This window comes from Mycteria americana, chromosome 1, assembly GCF_035582795.1.
Source record: "Mycteria americana isolate JAX WOST 10 ecotype Jacksonville Zoo and Gardens chromosome 1, USCA_MyAme_1.0, whole genome shotgun sequence".
NCBI classification, from domain to species: Eukaryota; Metazoa; Chordata; class Aves; order Ciconiiformes; family Ciconiidae; genus Mycteria; species Mycteria americana.
In genome coordinates, this window is record NC_134365.1 from 199711998 (window position 1) to 199731394 (window position 19397).

Below are 19397 nucleotides of genomic sequence, written 5' to 3' on the forward strand. Positions count from 1 at the left end.
GAGGGGATGGGAAGGTTTGCACCTCCACCTGAACATACAAGGGCCTATGTAACAAGGGGCATCTCTTTAGGTTCTCCCCATAGGAGAGAGATGGGGAAAATCACTGTATTTACCCTCCTGCTCCTCCTGCCCATCTCTCGCCCTCGTGTGCCCAGCAGCCTCCTGCCCAAACTCCCCCTGCACCACCGTGCGGCCAAGACAGCTGCCAGGGGCTTCTAAAGGCTCAACAGGGGGGCAGTGGGAGGCACCAGAGGTTGGTGCCTATTGCTTTTTTCCACCTGGCCTTTGATTACCATGGTGCAGAGAGGTGCAGTACACATTACCCACCCTTTTAGTGTATTTTGTGCCTACATATGAGGTGGATACCTTTAGCAACTTGCTCAATGAAAATCTGTACTGGATGCATGAGTAGGAAGTCAAGCTTCATCATTTCCAAAGACAAAAGCTACAGTTTAAAAAATTACCGAAACCGTAGCAGGGTGGTAATTTCTCTTGAAAACAATGTTATCCCTGATTTCAGGATGGTGAAATGCTGCATAAATATCTCACTTGTGATTTTTCAAACTGCCCTTCAAATTTCCCCATGAGCATGTGGCCTGTGGGGTGAGTCCGAGGCTGCCAGGGATGTACCCATTCTCATCCACCCCGTCCCCCTGCTCCCCTTGAGACCCCAGCCCAGAGCCCTGGGCCTGGCAGAACAACTATCACAGTGAAGAAATATTTAAAATGTGTTTTGAAGAGTACTTTTATTTGTCCAGGCTGTCACTGTGATTTTGCACTTCCATTAATTCAAGTTGTGGACCCAGTTTGCAGTCCCAGTTTCAGTCTGGTCCTGCAGGTCTGGAGCTGCCCCCCTTCAGCTCTCCCACTCCCTTTGGTAGGGCAGCACAGGGCCTTCAGAGAGGAGATGTACAGGTAGCATGCCCAGACTGATGTTGTGCACGTGGCCCTGGACGGGGAATAGTGCTGCTGGCATCCCACACCCCTACCCAGCGCTAAAACAGGCCCCTGATGCCTCCTTGCAGAGCATCACCTTGCTCAGTCACCCTTCCCTCGATGACCACCATCATGAAGACTTTCATCTGCAGATCAGGATTAGAGGTGTCCCATAAAGTTTCAAGTCCCAGGGGTCAGAAGAAACAGATACTGCCCACTAACTACAAGGGACTTACGCAGCAGTTGCCTGCCTTTCCTAATAAAGGCAAGAAGAAGAGGGTCTTTGGACTTAACCCATGAAAATAAAATAATAAAAAAAATATATCTTACTGGAGTTGTGCATGAGTGGCGATAGCAAGTTTCCCCCTGCGCAGATTACTCCACTTCCACACTTTCTACTCAGCATGGAGCAGAGCTTTATTTTTTACCAACACAATGCACATACTTCAGAGGCATATTTGAAGTGCAAAACTCACATTCCATGCTTAGACATCCAGCAAACAGTTAGTAAAAACCATTCTAATATGGTGTAGTGCTTATGTGAAATAAGGGTGAAAAGTCTAGCCTGTTTCCCATGGCTACAAAATTGCCCTGGGGAAAATAAAGACACGATTCCTTTTAAATGTAGCTATTTTCTTTAAAGGAAACCTACACATCAGTCCTTCCTATCACACATCTCCAGAGAAAGCAACAGCCATCCCACACACTCCTCTGCTGCGGATTACTCAGCACTTTGTCCCACAGTAATCTGTAGGAGAAACTCAACCCTCCTGCTAAATGCTTTGGGCTCAGAAGACTAATTCTGCGCGATAGACCTCTACAGCACATCAAAAATTGGGACTCATTCCTAACAGCTTGTCATCATTCAGGCGATTACAGGTGCAAGCAAAACAGCAGTCATTGAGGGAGGAAAGTGATCCTATTATAATTCAGAATTCTTACAGACAGTTTTATATTTTCATGTTTAATAGAACTTTTTTTTTTCCTCTCTCTCCATATAAAGCTTTCCATCAAAGGCTTTCTAAGTGTTTTATAAAGGCAGGTGAGTGTTACACCATCATCACTTCCATTTTACAAACAGGAAACCGAGGCTCCAAAAAAGTCATTTGAGCAGAGTAAAACAGCAAATCCCAGCCCAAAACAGAAATGGAATGAAAACCTCCTGGCAAAAATCCCCTTCTCCAACTACCTCTGTTTAGTTGCTATGCAGCCTTTTTTTTTTTTTTGTAAAAATAACTCAACCAGTCAAACAAGACAGAATGGCAAGGAAATCGCAAGCTTCGACATACTTACTTCCATACTGCTGGCATTAGTAAAAAAATAAAGATTTTTATTAACTAGTTTACAAAAACAAAGTCTATTGTGTCACGCAGGATCTCATTGGGGGGTTTATTTGACTTTGGAAGATAAAGCCTGTTTGAAACGTCTCTTTAGATCTTGCATGTTGGGAGATTTGGGCCGAGGGATGATGGACATCCGCCTCCTGTCCATGCTACCGGCGTGCTGTAGTTTGCTGACCTCCTTGCAAAGATACTGGAAAACATCACAGACGCCTCGGGAGTCGTCACTCGTGGAGATTTCCAAGAACAGGCTGCCCAGTTCATTTGCCAGCTGTAGTCCCTCTTTCGCCTGTACTTGCCTGGCGTGGAGGAGGTCTGCTTTGTTCCCCACGATAATGATGGGAGTCCTGGCATCTGGGTGGACCTTGCGTATGTGCTGGTAGAGAGGTCGGACTGACTGGTAGCTGCTGTAGTCTGTGATGGAGTACACCAGGAGGAAGCCCTCTGCCCACTTCACACAGCGGGACAGGGAGTCCAGCACCTGCACGCAGTCCTCCTGCACCTGCGGCACGACAGAGGACAAGTTTGGCATCGGGTCGTGAAAGCATAAAGCCTGTATCATAGTCAGCACCGTTAAACGGGTGCAAAGGGAAGCCTGAGCTCTGTCTTAGGAGACTAAGCCTGGCCTCGTAGGAAGCTGGGGCTCAAAAGCTGAGCCTTTAGGTGGCAGAGGAGAACCGATCGATCCGAAGCATCTCCGTACCTGGATGCATCCCGGCGTGTCTTGGATCTGCACGGCAACGTGGTCCCCCTCCAGATGGACCAGCCTGGAGTAGAGGTTGCCTGGGGAGCAGAGAGCCGTCAGGCACAAGCCGCGGCCGCGGGGGTCCCTGCCGCGCCCCGCCGCCCGCCGCCTCACCTGTGTTGGGCTCGTAGTCCCCGATGAACCGCTTCGTCAGGAACCGCACGATCATCGCTGAAACACAGAGCGGCCGCGTTAGGGGGGCCGGCCGGCCGGCCAGACAGACAGACAGAGACAGGGGCAAGGGGGACGCACAGCCCCGCGACACCCCCCTCCCGCACTCACCGCTCTTGCCGACGCCGCGGGCGCCCAGCACCGCCAGACGGACCTGGGCGCCGGGCGGCCCCGGGGCGCACTCGGCGATGGGCGCCAGCAGGAAGGGCTGGGACATGCTCGGCAGGCGCATGGGAGGGGCGGCCCGGCGGCCGGATGGCTCGGCCCGGCTGGGCTGGGCTGCGCTGGGCTCCGCTCGGCCGGGCTGTGCTGGGCTGGGCTGTGCTGGGCTGGGCTCCGCTCGGCCGGGCTCGGCTTTTAAAGGCTCCGCCGGCAGCGCCGTGCGCGGGGCCGCCCCGCAGCGTGCGCAGAGCGCGGGGCGCCCATTGGCTGTGGCGCCGCCGGCCGCGCCGCCCCCAGGCCGGCCGCCTCCCCGGCGGGGCCGCCCGCAGCCCCCCGGCCCCCGCCGTGCCCCGGGGGCCCCGCTCGCCCCTCGGTTGCTGTACCCCTGCCCCTTCCTCCCCAGCTCCCCATCCCCGGTGCGCGGTGGCCCCCAGCGGGGGCAGGTGCCGCGGGTGGGGGACAGCCCGGCCTGCAGCCCCGGCCGCAGCACCCCGCCGTGCACCGCCCTCGCCCGAGGCAGGGGGACGGCAGCACGGGTCTCACTGGGTTTGGGAGGGTGCGCCTCCGCACCCCACCAGCCCCGACCACCACCGCAACAGGCTCCTGCTTTATGCACCCCCCCCCTGCAGCGAGGGACTCCAGGCACAGAAGGAGGGAAATTATTTATTCTTTTACCTCAAAAAACGATTTTGTTTCCCACACCTGGATACACCCCTCCACAGCCGGTGTTGAAATCCCAGCTTGCAGATCAAGCAACAGCCAGCCCTGAAACCAAAGTGGTCCACAGTGCCTTGAGGCCTGGATTTAGGCCCTGAGGGGTTTTAAAGTGGAAGAAAGTTTTAGAGAAGAAAGGCTCCACCACAGGCTGCCGTTAAACAAGCCTCAAACCCGCAAACAGCTGTGTGGAGGCTTCAGTCTCTCTGCAAACCGTTGCCCTGGATCCTGCAAAACCACTTCTGCAGCGTGCTGCTTTGCAAGTGTGTAAGTGTTTACAAGATAAATAATCCGTTCCAGGGCTGCTTTATTTTTATTATTATCAGGGAGATAACACAAGCCAGCAGGAAATAACATGGAAGATGCCAGTACATCAGTACTCCAAAGCAGTGGGATGGGTCTGTGGTCTCCCAGCCCAGCACCATGGAGGCACGGAGCCACCGCAGGAGCTGCTGGACCCCAACTGTGGGGCTGATGCCCTGGACACCCACAGGCAGGCAGCTGAGCTGAACCTTGGCAGTAGCAGGGCTGTGCAATGGTGCTGCTCTTGGTCACCTTCCCCCTCCCCTTCAATACAGCTCTTGGAAGATGCACGCAACGACAAGAAGTCCTGTTTTTCCTCACTTTCCTCTTGTCCTCCCTCTTACTTTCTCCCTACATCCTTGCCAGAGTACAGGTACCTGACCTATTATGCGCTTCTTTGGACATTCTCAGCCCCAGTCCCTCTAGTGACATGAAAACTCAGAACAAGGGCACCAGGATAACATCACCAGCTCTGCTCTACCAGAGCCAAGGTGTTCCTGAGGAAAATCAACCCTCAGCACCATGGAGGCAAGGATGGGGAAGAACTGCTCCCTGCTTCCCATGGGCACAGAGTTCAAGCAGGGAACAGAGGCTTAGCTCGGGCTCTGCACCCTGCGGCAGCCAGAGGACTGGCCAGCCCCCCCAAAGCCATATTCTGCCCTCTTTAAAGATTCTCCCCTGGTGCCCCAGAAGTGTTCTATCTGATAACGATTCCACACTGCTCTTTGCTGAAGGGTTACACATACTTCACAGTAGTTAACATCACGCTAATTAACATCAGTTAAAGTAGTGCCTGTGGAAAAGCACGGTGGAAGAAGTGCTGTTGATTATTTGTGTTACTTTAGTGCCTAAGAACCTCTACGGTAACGTGAAGGCCACTTTTAACCTCAAAAACTGATTGCCTCTAAAATTTCTATTTCACTTCCCATCATGCCAGTGAGCCCTTTTCTTTAGATAAACAAGATTTCTCTTGTATCACTAAAAGCTTTTGGTTTCCAGAGGTTCATGCTATTGTCATCTGCTCCCATTGTCATGCACCGCTTGTCTTTGGCCTTGCTCACAGTGCCAACGCAGGCTATTTTTATACATTTCTTTACAAAAGAGCTATCAGAGTACATTCAGCATGCCCTTGGAAGAACACTACTGAAATAAGTCCATTCCAGGCAGATGAGTCTCAGGCACTGAGCTGTGAAAGCAGTAGTATTAAACAACCACCATCCCCAAAACTTGAGGAGCTCCCCCTTTCTGGGCAGCTGTAGAGCTCATGCTGCCTCACTCGCTGCTGAGACCACCCCCAAAGGGCAAACTGTGATGGCCAAGCACAGAGATGACTGTGCAAACCCAGGCAGGAAACCCTGCAAAGGAATTAGTTTCCAGGGAGCAACGGGCTGTCTCTCCATCAACACCTACTCTGGTGCAACAGGAGCAGTTCAGTAGGTTGGAGCAGTTGGGGCTCAGATTCCTCACATGTGGGGGCTCAGATTAGCTGTTCCTGTTCTGCAGACCAAGCTATCCCTGGGATGTACAGGCCTCACAGCTATTCCAAGGAGCCTTTCCTTTCTTGGCTGGAGGTCCTACTTGGGAAGCACAAGGTCGTACTTTCACCCATCCCATGCCGATGGCCCATGCCACCATCCCTATGGTCTACCCTTTCCCCTTTCCCCCAGCAACACCTCTCAGTCCCACTCACGTGGAGTCCCAGGGACACCATAGTGCAGCCTGACCCACCTCCCTATTCCAAGCTCTGGTAACATTCAACAGCAGGTACTTTTGGGGGAGGGAGTAAGCAGCTTACTCCTGTGGCTGCAGCAGGAAGGACATCATGAGAGCATCTGGAGCTCCCTTCTCCTCTAAGAAACAAAATGCACAGTGATTTCCTGGGAGTCAGCTAGAAGTTCTGGGCTTAAGATTGGCAGGACCATGTGAGAGAATGAGCAGCAGGCACAAAGCTTTTCCATGTGGAGGAACACTGTTGAGAACCTTTGCTGTGAGCTGGCACGGCTTCACCACTCTCCTGTGAACTTTCAGGAGCACAAGCCCACGTTCAAGACTGTAGCTATTCCTTACACTCCCCAGTTCCTGCTGGTCAATGGCTAAACAGTTTGGAGTGGGCATGGACAAAAAGGTGACTGAGGGCCCAGGGGCCATCACCCAAAGACTCTTCCTCCAAATAGTGGAAAATGAAATCAGCAACCTCAACCAGAGCTTTGTTTTTTTCTGGGTTCCTGAGCTGTATGAGTGGTGCTGATGGGAGCGATGTCCCTACCCAACGCTTGAACAAGGATAGTTATGACTATGTAAACCCCAGCAGCTACAACTTGATTCTTACATAGGTCTTGGTAGTACATCCACCGAGGTAGATGCGTGGACACAAAAAGCTCATAATCTGTCTTCCATACCACCACCCTCAGCATTGCAGGGACTGCTGGTACCTTCTTCCCATGCAAGGAGGGTTCCCGTTTGCAGCAGTAGGGTGCCCCCTGCACCGTGGGAGACACTACTCACACCCGAGTCGTGAGGTTCTACCCAGACAATGACGCGTCCAGTTTAACCGTATCTTTTCACTACACACCCCGAACTACAAGGAACCCATGGCACCTTGCAGTCTCTGCAAGAACAGGGGGGAACCTACCCTGCCTGTGCTGCGATAGGGAGGATTGCATTCTCTGGCAGGTCTATGCACAGCTCTTGGCATCCTCTGGACCAGTCAGGACATCCCAGCACAGCATCTGTGTCTGGGATGCCAGCTGTCCTTTTGATCACGAGGTATCATGAACATACCGAGTCCAGTATTGCACCAAGAAGGACAAGGGTGTGAACATCAAGACTGTTTCCCCCATCTGATGCATACAACAGGAAGATTAGACAAACATGAATTGTTTGCACATCCTCATGGCAGCTGCTTACCCACCTGCCCCCCAGGAATGGGGCTGGAGGTGTCTGCATATCCCTCGTCCCCCTCAGGCACACATGCTTCACCTGCTCCCTCCCAGGGTCCTCAGCCTGCAGCCCCTTTGCACGGGCACGGTTCCTCCTCCCCAGTCCTTTCTGCCCTTCCATTGATCCTTCCTGGCCACACACAGGATCAGCACTAACACTGCCTACACGGCCCTCGGGAAACCTCAGACCTCGGTGTCACTGGTACGCTAAAAAGGACAAAGCTGGCAGCTCAGGAGAAGGCTTCCTTTCTTCTTTTCTAGGAGAAGACAGGAGATTTTGGCAGGGAAGCAGCTGCAACGGTTCAAGGCAGTAAAACCTGGGAAGGAGGAGACAGCTCAGCCCCCACCTCCTAATTAGGCTCTGTGGAATGGACACAAAGCACTACACTGAAGTGTAACAGCTTGTGCTAATCCATAAGCACTTCACTCTCCACATGTTGTACAGGGACAGCCTGTCCACCAGCTCCGGGATAACTAAGTCTCTGTACCAGAAGGGGACTGGAAGACAGGTAACATGTAATACTGAACTGCAAAACTGGCTTTTAAACTAGGCATTCCTAAATTCTGCTAGCTCAAGGTATGTCCCATTATATGGGAAACCTATAACTTTGCAGATTTCACAACAGTTCTCCACAATTCAAAGCATCGTGGAATGAACAAAATTCAACTCTGTCACGGTATGAGAAGAGGAAACACCTAGCCTGTAGCTGGCACGCTCGCTGCAAGGTTTTGCTTGCAAGGCACAGCCTCAGAACAGGACCGCAGAGAACTGGTTACAGCTTATGGGTCTGGTGCATAAAATCCCTTCTAGAGCAAGTTGAAGAGGAGAGGAACTTGCAACTCCAAACACTGTAAGGAAACATGCTTCCTCTGCCCAGAGGGGCAGAGAGGCTGAACTGCCAAAATCACCCCCTTCCCTCCCAAATCTGCAAGTTCTGCACACACCCAGAACTATTTTCTTCTATCAAGAAGGATGCATTTCAATTTAGACACTAGTTTCATGACTGCAGATGTCCTGACAGGCAGTTCTTCAACAACTTTTCTCAATTCACAGATCTCCCTCTTTTGTCAGGACTGTGCAAAAACAGGGCAGCGGAACACATGAGAAGCAAACTTCAATAGCAGATGCTGAGATGTGTAAATATCCCAGCTGTGCTTCTGCAAACCCAGGATTACCAGGAAAACCACCACTGCACTGACAGCAACTAACAGGCAGCGTCTATAAACCCAAGACAGGTTAAATCTTAGTTAATTTGTTTTCAAAGATTAAAAAAAACAAAAAAGGCTATTCTCTTGCTACACAAACCCAGTTTAATTTTCAGTCATTTCTGGGAATCCTGACAAAGGAAAGCATTCCCTCCTTCTCCTCCCAGCCCACACACAGCTTCCAAATACGCATTTAAGAGCATCTACTGTTGGCATAGTGACCTTAAAAACACTGAGACTAAATAAAATGAAAACTGTTGCAATGCACAGCGCCTCCGGAAACGCAGCTCTTAAATGAGACCACTGCATGCTGTCTAGTCTCACTATTCCAAATTGTTGAAAATAAATTCAAAAGTTTAGAACTACCCAACACTTCTAGTTACTGTTTAACCATTTCATCATGATGCTACAGCTAATCCACTTGAATCTTGACAGATAAGTACAAAACAAACATAGAACCGAAATAACTTAGACAAGCATGCACGAGAAGAAAACTTAAAATACCATCTCCAAAGACTGTACCCAGTAAAACCTCCCACTTCACTCCTTCAAGACACAAAGCCTCATGGAAAACTACACTTGTGAGTCAAGTACTCATTTTCAATTGCTGTGGAAATCCACAAGCCAAAGAAGCTAGTAAAGATCTAAGGTTCAGTATACAGACCTAGCTGCTCCAAGAAAACCCCACTTGATCCTAAAAGCTAAGTGCATAAGCTGCAACGGTGAAAGTTAAGATAGATTCATCAACCTTGCTTCAGATGCTGGTGCACTCCATGCCCAATACACACGGTGCCAAAATACAGCACTAATATCATGTTATCAGTCTGTTGATGGGTACATTTTGTTCCACCTTCTTCAAGGCATTTCCGAAGTCATTCCAACTATACAGCCTGCTCCATCTTCTGAGATAGGAGCTTGGGGAAACTTCAAACGCAGTACCTGCTCACCGCGACTTTGAACCTCCAGTGCCTAAAGCCTGTCACCCTTAAATACCAGGCCAAGCCAGACAGTGACCTCAACATCCAAAAACTACATTCTATGAGAATGGGAACACTCGCATTTGAATGTTAGGTAAATGCAAACAGACATTAATACCTTAATTTATAAACAATCTGTACACAGTTTGATACTTCTGCTTAAGGCACTTCAGAATTACGGGAAAAAGCAAACCTCATTACCTCTCCATTTCTTACTCCCCAATGTAGTAGCTGTCCCACAATTGACTACTCACTAATTTTCAACAGTCAATACCTACAAATTGCTTGAGGTCACTACCTTCTCCAGTATTTTGCTCTCTCTACCCGTAGACATTAATTTTACATCACTTACTTGAGGTAGCTAAGCAAGGCCTTACATGACACTTAGAAAGGTAACATTATTTATCCATGTCTATAACACAGTGAAATTTGAGTTTATGCATGTTCAAAGCTAACTAAGCAGGTTAGCTTCAGCAGTTTCTTCAGCAAGCTTCACACCGTTTCAAACAAAGCTCACAAAAAACAGCCTCGGTTAGTAAGCAGTCAGCTGAAGATGTTCTTCCATTCAAGAAACACTGGGCAGGTAGCACTGTTTTTTTGTGAGTTATCAATAAAATCAATGGGATGAGACGAATGTTTAGAACATCCAGGTAGATGTTTAGATTCAACAGACATGCAATAAACAAAATGCAAGTGTTCAGCTATGCCAGCTAATTCAAATGATAAAAGTCAAATTACAAAGGCTGGCAGTTTTGGAATTAAAACCTTGTTTCTAACCTGCTACTATTTCATAAGAACACTTATTGGCCTGAGGATATTCTAAAAATCCTTCTTTAACAGGTTACAATGGTGAAACACCAAAATCTGCCCACAGCCACTTCTCAAAATGTTGCTTTCAAAAACTGTTTCCACAATTTTTCTTTGGTATTAATCTGAGGCCTCTTAGACAAAAGCTTTTATGAAGGAAATCTGAAGCCCGTTATCCCTTTTCCCACAAAAAAAATTAAACCTTCAAGTGACACTGTACAATTCTTGGTATATGCTCTTAGTTTGTTGGTGAAATATTCCATGTCCTCTCATTAGGAAATCATAGAAGGATGATCATCACTAAGCATTAGCAAATTTCAGTGTCCCCAGGATTTATGATCTACATAAATGACTAAACTGATCATCAAAAGCTGCAGATTATTTAAATGACCAAGCACCATGTAAGGCAAGTTAAATAAACAAACTTCAATAAAAGTTTTCTAAACCATCTGTTCAAAAAAACTAAAGGAATCAGCCACAATCAAAACCAGATGTTCAGTTTATTTTTTTTAAATGTGCATTATGCCATGAATTCATAGGGAATCGGCTCCAGCAGCTCTGGATCCTTGCCATTAGTTCTCACAAAGTGTGCTTCTCTTGGTGCAGCAGGCTGTGAACAGAAAAAAAAAAAGAAAACAGAAAACTCATGGCACTGAAACTCCAAAGAAAGGTTACACAAAATTCATTTTGACAACATTTAACATGTTATTATATAAAAATTACAGCACTTCTACCATTGCTAGCTTAAAATTTGATTCAAAGAATAGCAGTAGGAAAATGATCTGCTGGAAAGTGTGCTTGACTTTCATTGCTGAATGAAAAAACCTACACTTTACCCTCTGCAATCTACTAATCCAAATTATGATGAAGTGATGTAACCTGGGGTTCTGGAAGCAACAGCCATTATCTCCTCTCTAAAGTCTAGCTATTCATTCTTTTCTTAAAGGGTTGCAACAGAAACTGCTGCAGCTAAACTCAACTGAAGACAACACTGATCCTAGAAATCAGCCAGAGCTTCTGCTGGAGATCAGCAACAGCACAGGAAGCATCCATCCCTTTGTTCACAGCCAAGGATACAATTTCCATCCAGGAACAGTGCAGAACTGCACTGGCACCAAACATATCAGACAGCTCAGAGGCAAACACATTGCATGCTGCCACTCTACTCTTAAATAAAAGTAACCTCCCGCAAAGGATTGCAAACCCAAGTGAGGGTGGTAGCAACAGATACCTCCAACAAAATCTGCCGGAGATGTGGGGTTTTCAGAATACTGTAAGCAGCTTTATTAATGTGAGGTGGGGTTTTTTTGCTGTTTTTTAAAGACTGACGGAAAGAGCTCAGTTTACAGCATAACACACTATTGTTTTGGAAGAAAACAACATTTTACTCAACTGGTTTGGTTCTAGTTCTTTTTTTTTTTTTGGTGAACTGAATCAACAATGTGTCAACTACAATAAAAATATTACCTGACGTTTCAGTTGAACCCAAATGCCTTTTTCTTTTGCTTCCTTTTTCTTCTTTTCATTTTCCTTCACACGCTGCAGAAAGCTGTCTCTGCTCTTGGAATGTTTAATATGCTCAATACGCACATTAATTCTTTTGGCTAGAATCTTGCCCCTAAGAAAAGAAATGAGTTTTTAATCTACTGCACTTGAAAAAAGGCTACTTCAAAGCTAGTTTTACAGCCCTTACAGGAGTAACTCCATAAGCTCAATAACATAATTTTTCTTTAAAAGGCAATCACTCAAAATACATTGCTGCAGATGCAAATCAGATACAACTTATATAACTGAAAGTTTAATAATATATAACAATTTAGGATTAAGGCTGCGGAGAACATGTAATTTTAACCTTGTAGCATACAAACAAAGGATTGTATTACCACTGTACTCCAGGCCAGTTACTGGAGGAAAAACAACTTGTCCTTTTCTGACTAAACTGTACAAAACCCAGCTACAAATTAATATTTAAAAAGGGCTTCAGTATCAATGTGAAAGTCAGCTGAAAATCCCCATTAGGCAATGTCACTTTAAGTGCTGCTCAGAAAAAGAAAAACTGTTTCCTCTGACAGGATCCAAGTCAAATGAGCATCATTTGCTTGGGTTATAAAAAGGATATATACTTTACCCACCTTGAATGACCAATCAAGACAATAACTGTCTAACTGGCAAAGTGAAAGGAGGGTGCAATTACAGATCAACTTTCCCAAATACAAAGATTAAATACACGGAATTTAATTACTTACTTAACCTGCTTGTTAACAATAATGCCCACAGCATGCTGAGTAACATTATATACCCTTCCAGTCTTGCCATGGTAACACTTGTGGGGCATGCCTTTTTGAACAGTACCCATACCCTGTTAAGAGGTAAAACAAGAATAAAGTGTAAACTTTAACTTGGGGGAAAAAAAGCAACATCAAGGACTTTTCTGACACTTTTCAAATTACCTGAGATTGATTTAAAATTACTGCTATTTTATTCATACATTAGAATTTATAACCATGCATTTTATATCTGAAGACTACCACATTCTGCTATGACAATTCTGGTTGCTTTCAGTGTCGGTGAAATGACTGATCACTTTGCTTTCAGCAAGCAATCACAGGAGACAATCATCATCAAGCTCCAGTGTGTCAAGAAGTGTTAATTCTGAACAGTGCTCTGAACAGAACTCAGAGTCAAATAACAAACAAGCAAATTACACACCATGTTCTGTGTGACTGTTACAAAAACTGTGCATTTCAAATGAAACGAAAGGATTCAACAGAGTAGGAATCCTTGGTGAAAGGCTTTTAGATTCACTACAACTTAATTTTGGAAGTACAGCTGATTTTAAAGGACAAGTTCTAGAAAATACCAAGTGATGGGAAATGCTGCTTCACTTTTCCCCCCTATATTAATATATATGATGTATCCTTACATTTATTTCTCAGTTTCTAGTTTTAATGTGGCTTTGCAATCACCATCCCTGTACATACTTATTTCAAGCATAGTCCTACAATGATACAGAGACACAGACATAACTATCAGCTACACCACCATAAACTATGACTCTTCTGAACAGCAGGTGCAAATCAGGCAAAACAGCACATCTACTAAAATGACAGCTAGGGTTCCTATGCAAGTAGTGCTGGTAGGCACCATACGGCAACCCAAGTATTAGATATGGCATCTTTCACTTTTTTCAGCTGAACGCACAGTAACAGAGCACAGCCGAATATATAAAATATATATACACACATATATATATTAAAAAAACCACATAAAACAGCATGTGACACTGAAGTGTTACTATTCGTTCAGCAGCATTGTCATTCCATTCTTCCTTCAAAAGTGAGCAGTGGGTACTTGTGCTGACACACATGACCCAAGTAACAAAAAAAACTACCTCAAGAAACTGGACACTGTAAAGGATTACACTGCTTTAGCTTTTAGTTACATAGCCCTGTAGAAAGTACCTTGATATCAACTATATCACCCTTCTTGTAGATGCGCATATAGGTAGCCAGAGGGACAACTCCTGTTAAGAGATACAAATTTAGATACTTAGGAAGCTCACAATTTCACGCACACACCAAATGGGGTGGGGGACACAGACAACGCATTTGACATTTTTCTTAAAAATGCCTCAAATTTAAATTCAATTTCAAAAACATAAAACTGAGAAATCAAACCATCGGGGTTTTTTTAAGCATTAATTACCTCTTCACACACTCCCAATTTAAAAAAAAAAAATCCAACTAAGGAAAAATTACAGCTTTAATCTCATTCCTAATGCAAAAGTTGAAAAGGCATTACAACTATTTACTACTTCATTGTGAAAACAGCTGTTATCACTGCTCATTAGTAAGAGGCAATGAACTGTACCTTTTAAGTAAGCGTAACTGTTGAAATATTTTCTTCACCTTCAAATTAATTTTCAAGCATTGACAGAATTAGCATTGTTAGTACTGTGAAGCAATCAGAATACCAATACATAAGCTGTAAGAGGTGAGAGTTTACCTGCATATCATTCTACAGTTTTTAGCCCAAGTTGTCAGATATCCTTTGACACAAGCCATTGTTTTACAAATTCTACTTAGGGACTGTTGACATCCAACAGTTCAGTAACTTAATGCAGTGTTCTCACTACAAGGTATACTTACCATGCTTTCGAAATGGCCTTGAGAACATATAACGTGTCCCCCTCCTCTTTCCCTTTGTGTTCGTCATTTTGGCTGATTACTGTAAAAATGAATGCAAATTATTTAGAACGACTAGTTCATTCACTCAAAATTTGACCAATAGCATTTTCAGACATTTCAGAAAAACCCAGTTTTAAGCCTATTCAGAACGACACCACTTCCAAATTGCTGGGTCAACTCAAGCAATGTTTTTAGCTTAGACATTCACAGAAGACAGTATTTATAGGACCACAGGGTAACTCAGGTTTGAATGGATGCTAGCAAGTCACCTAGCTCAACCTCCTGCTTCAACGAGTCTTCTATGAGATCAGACTAGGTTGCCCAGGGCTTTGTCCTTGAAACCCTTCAAGGATGGAGAGACTACTGCACAGCCTCCCTGGGCAGCCTGCTTGGAGGCCTGGCTGTTCTTACGACAAAAAACTTTTTCCTTGTATCCAGCCTGAGCTTCTCATTTTATCGTAAACCAGTTGTCTTGTGCTCCTGCCACGTGCCCTGTCAAGTACCAGGATCCATCTTCCTGGTAACACCTAAAGGTGCCCCCCAGAGCCACCTCTGCTCCAGGCCGAGTAAGCCCAGCTCCCTCTGCCACTCCTCACCAGGCATCCAAAAGGCAAGATCTCCCCTACAAGATTTATCACCCACTATTACATTTGACACACGGTCATCTGCTTATGCTCCGAGTGTAACAATTTCTTTAGCTGCGTCTCCTACTGCCACAGGAACCCCCCCGCCCCGGCACTTCGTGCCGCGTACGAAGCAGCACCAAGGCGCACGCACTCTGTACCCCAACACGGACGTTAACGAAGCTCAAGCCCCGCCGCACCCGGCGGTCCTCACTCCGGGGCCTAACCTGGGGAGCTGCCCCAGCCGCTCGGCCTGCGCAGGGCCGTTCCCCAGCCTCCGACCTCCCGCCGGCGGCCCCGGGGCTGACCGGGCCCACCGCCACGTGCCGCCGCCTCGGCGGAGCCCCGCGCTCCCGCGCCTGCACCGGCCGCCGTCGCCGGCCCCGACGGTGCCCTCCCTCCTTCCCTCCATCCCTCCGCAGCCGCCCGGCCCGGCCCGGCCAGGCCAGGCCCGGCCCGGCGCCCCGCACCGCGGCCTCCAGGCCGCGGCCTCCCCGCTCCCTGAGCCCCCTCGCTCCACCAAGGCCGAGCCGCCCCCAGCCGGAGCCGGCGGCCACCCGCCCCGCCGCCAGCGCGGCCCGCCCGCCTTCCCGCCGCCAGCGCGGCCCGCCCGCCTTCCCGCCGCCACCCGGAGCCGCGGAGGCACCTGAGGCCGACGAGCGGAGCTCGGCGCACCTCCCCGTGTGTGCCTACAAAATGGCGGCTCGGAGCGAAAGGAAAGAGGCGGCGCCGCAGCCGCCCTTAACAGCGGGGCCTTCGCGGGGCTGCCCGCTCCGCGCCTGCGAGAAAGTCCCGGCGAGGCGGGCGCCTGCCCGCCTGCCCGCCTGCCCGCCTGCCCGCCTGCCCGCCTGCCCGCCTGCCCGCCTGCCTGCCTGCCTGCCTGCCTGCCTGCCTGCCTGCCTGCGAGAGGAAAACCTCGTGAAGGAAGGCCTTGTATGCTGGTCCTGACAAACAACCACGGAACTCGCCCGGCAGAAGTTTGACCATTTCGCTAAAGCAGGAACAAGTGCCGGGTTTTTTTCAGGGCTGTCCCGTGAGACGGGGCTAGGAGAGGTTTGACAGCGGGGGTGGCGGGGAAGCGGGAAAACGAGCCAGGTGTCTGTCAGGGACTGAGGAGTGAGTTCTGTGGTGGATTGGTTGGCCCGCCGTCCATAGGGAATTGTGTTTGGTAATGTAAAATGTAAGCACCCAAGAAGTTGTTTTACGACATTAAAGAAGTGCACCGAAATTTAAATTTGCAGTAATGTGAGCCTTCTGCCACCCTGTGTCAGTCACAGTTGCCTGACTGGAGATCGAGGTAGTCCTGGGCAGGAAAGCACGGTGGGAGAAGCAAACCAGTAGGAGAAGCAAAGAGGCTGCTCAGGTTTGGAGTTTCTTATTTCTGTAATGGGCTTTCTTATTACTATAATACCATCGTCTCCAATTTGTGCAGCACATGTTTCCACAAAGATAAATGAAGTACGGATTCTCAACAACGAGCCTTTATACAGCCACAGGTCGCATCAGCTGTGCGGTGCCTGAAAATGAAGGGGACTGGTGAGCAGCTTCCAGAGCTGACGTCGTGACTCGCTGTGTTTGTGCATCGTCAGTGTTGGAGCAGACAGGAATCATCATGGGAAGCTGATTGCAGGCAGGAGTGAGTCAAAAGAGGGCCTCCCTCCCCTGAGCTAAACACGCAGGGACAGTTCAAAACTTGTCTCAGCGAGAAGTTGCCCTACTGCAGGAATTTCTGTTCTGTTTAGGGGAGGGATGATTACTTAAAGTGGCATATAAAAACATATTTGATCCTCTGACTAACTTCACAGTTATTCTAATGTTGTCTTGCAAAACTTAAGCTTAAGCCCTTTATATCATCATTTTAAAGCTGGTTTAATATTTATGGATTGCAAGAATGGATATGGAGGATTAAACACACTATCAGGTTCTGCCTGCAAAGTTAGCTGGCAGGGCGTGTTATGACAGACAGAGGCCCTGTCTCCACACAAAATCTCTTGGAGTAAAATGTTATATTTAGAAAAAATGTGTCTGTATTCCAGCTCTGCACTATGAAAAATCTAGAATTTACAGCACCTGATATCTACGCAGAGGAAATCTGTGTCATTTAATATGCATTCAGCCTAGGTTTCCAAGCGTGAAGATAGTTATGAGCCTGAGCAGCTCTTAGGAAGCATATTGGCAACAGATAGAGAGTTTTCAGGGAGGATATCAAGCAAAGTAAATACAGGAAGCCAAATCCTAAAATGCATTATTGAATAAAGGAAGATAGGCATTTTCAGTGAGCTGAACTCCTCACTCTTGCCAGTAATTTACATAGAGGGCAAATCTTCTCCACATCAAGCAGGAAAGAATGGGGAAGAAACTCCACATGTTGAAACTCATGTCCACATATAGAGCATGTAAGTGTAATTCATAAGGGAGCAGTAACTGTGAACTTATTTGAACTCGGCTTTATTTGGGGCCAAGTAAGACATTCAGGATTTGCTACATTTTTTTTCCCGAATAAATAGCATGACAGGTGTATTAAAAATTTCAATGCTGTTTTTATTCATAAAATGATTAGCACGTTCCCAGGATCCTTCTTTAGCTCCACATTTCAAAAAAACAATCATGTTTCACCGTTTTGTCTCCACTAAATCATTCCCTGGGCATGCTGTCTGGGTCTGGTCCAGAAGTCCATCCTATCTACCAACATGTGATACACGGTTTCCCAAATCTGTGGCCTACTGAGCACTTAAAGACTGAAGAGCCTTTGTATGTTGCTCACAAAAGGATTTCTTAATAATGGCTGTCTCCAGCAGATAAAGGTGCACAAGTTGTGGGGTGAGTTCTGGTCTGGAAACCGGAGCTAGCAGCCAAGCAGATGTGGGGGAGACCTGCAGCTCTGCATTCCAGACTGCAGGTGCTTCCCTTACTGTCCCGCCTCATCCCCTCAGAAACCCAGCCTAAGCTGCTCTTCCTTGATCAAACTGCAGCTGTAGGATCCAGAGTCCAATTTCTTCTAGGCTGTACAGCAAACACCACATCTCGTTCTGCTTCAGAAACACCTTATCCTCAAGACTGGGGTGAACATGAGTGGCAACGCCCAGCTTAACGTCAGGATCTAAAACCCCATAAAGGTCCCAGGCTGGTGCTCCACCCATTAAGGTACTCTGGAAATCTCACTACACCGTGGTTGACTCTGTTTCCCTCCTACTCTCCCTGGCTTGGAGGTAGAGCAAGACAGGGAAAGCAGCTTCAATGGGAGCCAGTTCAAAAGTTGCTGGGGAAAGGAGCTTGAAAGGCAGGGCTCATTAGAAGTCTGAGGAGTGGGGACTAGATAAACATCACTTTGTTTTTCAGAATGGAAAGTACCATGCCAGAAAAACCATTTCCAGTCCCCAAGCTCCCATAGTCACAATTCTGGTATCTTCTTTGGGAGAGCCCCATTTTGTTTCTGACACTTCTCTGCAGCATCTCTCTGGACAACAGCTCTCTCTAAAGAATAAATGCGCTATGACGGTTCTGCACATGGGGTTGTCAGGAGTCCTTCACTGAAATTTTAATGCACAGTGGGATCTGGCTTGCTCCTAAGCTCAGAGGACCAAGTGATACATGCAGCGATCTCGAGTGTGACATTCCATTTGTGTTAGGTTATTCAGCAGGGGTGTGGAAGGAATTTAAATTAATGAGAGTTTGTAAAGGGCTTTGAGGTGAAAAATGAAAAATATTCCCCTTCAGTAGGGTGTAGGTCTCCTGTGTCTCACATAACGCATTCATTACATGAAAAAAAAGATAGGTGATTATGACTGGAGCAGAATTTTAGAATTTAGAATTAATAGAAATAACGGAGAATAGGTGTTAAATAAAGAGGATTGAAATCTGCAGTTCCTCTTGTGATAACGCTGCAAAACCAAGAGTCTAAATTGAAAATCAAGATTGTGAAGTTAATTGGTTACCCCATGGCAGGCTCCCATCTACAGAAGTGCAGCATCTACCCTGTGCTTTTGATCAAAAAGTTACTGACCAAAGTAATCTGTGTCACCTCTTAAGTTGACCCTGTTGTTTCATTGTTCACTCTTTCCAAAAGAATCTTGTTATGTGGCATCTCAGAGTCATGCTTCTGTCCTCTTTCACGGTCTCTTTAGCTCCCTGATGATTCTAGCTCTAACAATTTTTTCTTTCTAGTAGTCAGTTCAACTCCTCGTCCACAAAACCCATTCTGTAAATATAAGCTTGAGCCTAGTTTCATGGGAGTTAAAATCAATAAAATTTGTGTCTAATCAACCAATCACCTCCCAAAAATGACTG

General features: G+C 47.0%; 2 protein-coding genes and 2 non-coding genes across 4 annotated transcripts; all 4 read right to left on the reverse strand.

Annotated features, from left to right (window-relative positions):
- Nucleotides 1-1369: 1369 nt before the first annotated feature.
- Nucleotides 1370-3549, reverse strand: RASL11A (RAS like family 11 member A). Its single transcript, XM_075490847.1, has 4 exons — nucleotides 3304-3549; nucleotides 3136-3192; nucleotides 2980-3059; nucleotides 1370-2778 (listed from the first exon to the last, which is right to left on the reverse strand). The coding sequence occupies exons 1-4, from the start codon at nucleotides 3422-3424 to the stop codon at nucleotides 2326-2328; spliced, it is 711 nt and encodes a 236-aa protein (XP_075346962.1). The 5' UTR covers nucleotides 3425-3549; the 3' UTR covers nucleotides 1370-2325.
- Nucleotides 3550-10781: 7232 nt separating this feature from the next.
- Nucleotides 10782-15909, reverse strand: RPL21 (ribosomal protein L21). The gene is made up of 6 exons (XM_075490848.1): nucleotides 15757-15909; nucleotides 14449-14527; nucleotides 13762-13823; nucleotides 12547-12659; nucleotides 11768-11918; nucleotides 10782-10910 (listed from the first exon to the last, which is right to left on the reverse strand). The coding sequence occupies exons 2-6, from the start codon at nucleotides 14513-14515 to the stop codon at nucleotides 10821-10823; spliced, it is 483 nt and encodes a 160-aa protein (XP_075346963.1). The 5' UTR covers nucleotides 14516-14527; nucleotides 15757-15909; the 3' UTR covers nucleotides 10782-10820.
- Nucleotides 12355-12487, reverse strand: LOC142405092 (small nucleolar RNA SNORA27). The gene has a single exon (XR_012774066.1). It is a non-coding gene; the product is annotated as a small nucleolar RNA SNORA27 (small nucleolar RNA).
- On the reverse strand, nucleotides 12854-12928 carry LOC142405077 (small nucleolar RNA SNORD102). Its single transcript, XR_012774052.1, has one exon. It is a non-coding gene; the product is annotated as a small nucleolar RNA SNORD102 (small nucleolar RNA).
- Nucleotides 15910-19397: the final 3488 nt, after the last annotated feature.